General features: G+C 33.6%; 1 protein-coding gene across 1 annotated transcript in view; it reads left to right on the top strand.

Annotated features, from left to right (window-relative positions):
• Positions 1-4,333, top strand: part of LOC106464239 (fibrillin-1-like) — a 145,626-nt gene that overhangs the window by 53,319 nt on the left and 87,974 nt on the right. Inside the window, exon 12 of the mRNA XM_022391951.1 lies at positions 2,704-2,833. Within this exon, the coding sequence (XP_022247659.1) occupies positions 2,704-2,833 (130 nt within the window). The remainder of the gene's footprint in view (positions 1-2,703; positions 2,834-4,333) is intronic.

Below are 4,333 nucleotides of genomic sequence, written 5' to 3'. Positions count from 1 at the left end.
GTGGAAAACATACAAACCTACCAACAGAAACATATCCACCTGGTGAGAGCACGTAGAAAACATAAAACCTACCAACAGAAACATATCCACCTGGTGAGAGACTGTAGAAAACACACAAACCTACCAATACAAACAGATCCGTCTGGTGAGGGCATATAGAAAACATAAAAACTACCAACCCAAACACATAAACATATCCACCTGGTGAGAGACTGTAGAAAACACACAAACCTACTAATACAAACATATCCACTTGGTGAGAGTATGTGGAAAACATAAAACCTACCAATAGAAACATATCCATCTGGTGAGAGCACGTAGAAAACAAAAACTAACCAGCTCAAACATATCCACCTGGTGAGAGCATGTAAAAACACAAAACCTACCAATACACACATATCCGTCTGGTGAGGGCATATAGAAAACATAAAAAACTACCAACCCAAACACATAAACATATCCACCTGGTGAGAGACTGTAGAAAACATACAAACCTAAACAACATGTAACTTAAGTGGTGTTTTATTGTTACTGAGACATATGTAAGTTCAGTAAGATCCATACAAGAAACAACATGTAACTTAAGTGGTGTTTTATTGTTACTGAGACATATGTAAGTTCAGTAAGATCCATACAAGAAACAACATGTAACTTAAGTGGTGAAGTGAATTGAAGTTAATTCGTTTTTTGTAGTGTGTATCATCATAATTGTTTCTCTTGCCTTAAAGTTAGTAGTTGTTAAAAAAAGTGAAGAATTCTTGTTTATTTCAATATATGTTTGCATGTATTAAAAAACATTACTTGTTTTAATTTTTCCAGATCGTGATGAATGTGGAGTTACGGGAATGTGTGAGAATGGAATGTGCGTCAATATTGACGGCAGTTTTCGGTGTGTGTGTAACTCAGGATACAGGATCTCACCAGACGGATATGTGTGTATTGGTAGGTTTTTATGTTTTCTACAGCCTCTCACCAGGTGGATGTGTTTGAGTTGGTAGGTTTTTGTTTTCTACATGCTCTCACCAGGTGGATATGTTTCTATTGGTAGGTTTTATGTTTTCCACATACTCTCACCAGGTGGATATGTTTCTATTGGTAGGTTTGTATGTTTTCTACAGTCTCTCACCAGGTGGATGTGTTTGAGTTGGTAGGTTTTTGTTTTCTACATGCTTTCACCAGGTGGATGTGTTTGTATTGGTAGGTTTTATGTTTTCTTACAGTCTCTCACCAGGTGGATATGTTTGTGTTTGGGTTGGTAGTTTATTATGTTTTCTATATGCCCTCACCAGGTGGATATGTTTCTTGTGGTAGGTTTGTATGTTTTCCACATACTCTCACCAGGTGGATATGTTTGAGTTGGTAGGTTTGTATGTTTTCTACAGTCTCTCACCAGGTCGATATGTTTATGTGTTTGGGTTGGTAATTTTTATGTTTTCTATATGCCCTCACCAGATGGATATGTTTGAGTTGGTAAATTTTGTCTTCTACAGTCTCTCACCAGGTGGATATGTTTGAGTTGAATCGTTACTGAAACATATGTAAGTTCAGTAACGTCCATACAAGAAAACACCACTTAAGTTACATGTTGTTTCTTGTATGGATCTTACTGAACTTACATATGTTTCGGTAACGATAAAACACCACTTAAGTTACATGTTGTTTCTTGTATGGATCTTACTGAACTTACATATGTTTCGGTAACGATAAAACACCACTTCAGTTACATGTTGTTTCTTGTATGGATCTTACTGAACTTACATATGTTTCGGTAACGATAAAACACCACTTAAGTTACATGTTGTTTCTTGTATGATAAAACACCACTTAAGTTACATGTTGTTTCTTGTATGGATCTTACTGCACTTACATATGTTTCGGTAACAATAAAACACCACTTAAGTTAAATGTTGTTTCTTGTATGGACGTTACTGAACTTACATATGTCTCAGTAACAATAAAACACCACTTAAGTTAAATATTGTTTCTTGTATGGACGTTACTGAACTTACATATGTTTCGGTAACGATAAAACACCACTTAAGTTAAATGTTGTTTCTTGTATGGACGTTACTGAACTTTAACTTAAGTGGTGTTTTATTGTTACTGAGACATATGTGATGAAGAGCTGGGGTGAAATATATTACTGCTATGATGAAGAGCTGGGGTGAAATATATTACTGCTATGGTGAAGAGCTAGGGTGAAATATATTACTGCTATGATGAAGAGCTGGGGTGAAATATATTACTGCTAGGGTGAAATATATTACTGCTATGATGAAGAGCTAGGGTGAAATATCTTACTGCTATGATGAAGAGCTGGGGTGAAATATATTACTGCTAGGGTGAAATATATTACTGCTATGGTGAAGCTAGGATGAAATATATTACTGCTAGGGTGAAGCTAGGGTGAAATATATTACTGCTATGGTGAAGAGCTAGGGTGAAATATATTACTGCTATGGTGAAGCTAGGGTGAAATATATTACTGCTATGCATTGATTGCATTGTTGTTTCTTTTATGTTATACATAAATATTTTCTAGCAGACAAGCTAGGGTGAACAACTACACTATCCTTTTTTCTTGTAGGAATTTGGTACAATAAATGTTTTTGTTTAATGTTTTGATTATCTGAATTGATGGTGTTCTTATGTGAATTTACACATTGACTCTAGATTTGGTTAGGTAATTTTTTTATATTCAAGATATTGATGAATGTGCTGAAAATGGTCGAATCTGCAATCGAGGTCAATGTGAAAATGTTCCGGGAAGCTATCGGTGCTCCTGCAAGGAAGGCTTTGTTTTAGAACCCAATGGAAAATTTTGTGTTGGTAAGTGATAATTTTAGAACAATAAACTTTTATACTATAGATTATTTTTCCTCTATGGCATCCTGACAGCATGAGGGTAAAATCAGTGTCTTATTTTGAGGGGTCAAAAAAATACAAGTCTTTACCCAAAAATGTTTCATAAATAATAATGTGCATCAGAAGTGTAATATATGACCACTTTTTGTTGCATTATCACACAATATTTTTGATACCAAATAAAATGATATTTTCCCAGAAAGTTAATACTAATTAATTCATTTCTTTTACTGTTCATGTGATTCTCTAACTTATTCACTTAATTGAAGTAATCTTCTTTTGTCTTTCACTATGGGTTCAAGTTATTATGAAGGTATATGGTGTGTAATGGTTAAGGTTATGACATTGAATATGCTGAAGCATTACAGTAAAGCAGGTAATTTTAAATACTATTCCTACCAGGCCCAATATGAGTTTCTAGTAAGAAACGTGTGTTTTATATATCATTTCAAATACATACAGAATGTTGTTCATTTCATTCATTACTGAAGCTCGTTTGACTAGTTGAGATTTTAACAAACAAAACAAGTCAAAATGCCTTTAATACACTTTATATAGTTATAACACTGTCTGCTTGTCCATAGAAATCTATTATCTGTATGGTTACTAGAGTTCTCAAATCAAAATTCACAGGTTACTTTCCTTGGGGGCTGAGGAAGAACCATAACGAACTTAGGATTAAAAGTAAAAAGGTGAATAGTGTGACTATTTCAAAATATAACAGCTTAGTTTTTCTGCAGAAGAAAACATAACCTCAAAATACACATAAATGAACATGTTTAAAAACACACCAAAGTAACAAAGAAACAACTTAATAGCAGTAATATATTTCACCCTAGCTTCACCATAGCAGTAATATATTTCATACATGATAGGAAAGAAAAATTTTCAAGTTCCCTTTTTGCTCAAACTTCTTTTATTGCAAAACTATTTTTTCATAGCACTTAAATTATTTTCACCTGGTCTTACAGAACAGTTGAATTTCAACTCCTTGCTACACATGTGAAGTTACGTGATGCAAACAAACTGAAATGTTTAAGCCTTACTAAACTTGAAAGTTTGTTATCACAAGTTATTAAATATGTTTATGTTTAACTAAGGTTATTCTCATTTAACCTATGGATTAGTGAGGAACAATAAGATAGATGGGTTTAACCAGAACAAAATTGGGATCTGAAAACCTTATGTTTAATCAAGGTTATTCTCGTTTAACCTATGGATTAGTGAGAAACAATATCATTGATGGGTTTAATCAGAACAAAGTTGGGATATGAAAACCTTATGTTTAATCAAGGTTATTCTCGTTTAACCTATGGATTAGTGAGAAACAATATCATTGATGGGTTTAATCAGAACAAAGTTGGGATATGAAAACCTTATGTTTAATCAAGGTTATTTTCGTTTAACCTATGGATTAGTGAGGAACAATATCATTGATGGGTTTAATCAGAACAAAGTTGGGATATGA

Source organism: Limulus polyphemus, unplaced genomic scaffold (genome assembly GCF_000517525.1).
Source record: "Limulus polyphemus unplaced genomic scaffold, Limulus_polyphemus-2.1.2 Scaffold1595, whole genome shotgun sequence".
Taxonomy (NCBI): Eukaryota; Metazoa; Arthropoda; class Merostomata; order Xiphosura; family Limulidae; genus Limulus; species Limulus polyphemus.
Note: the sequence above shows the minus strand (reverse complement) of the source record. Positions and strands in the feature narration are given on the sequence as shown.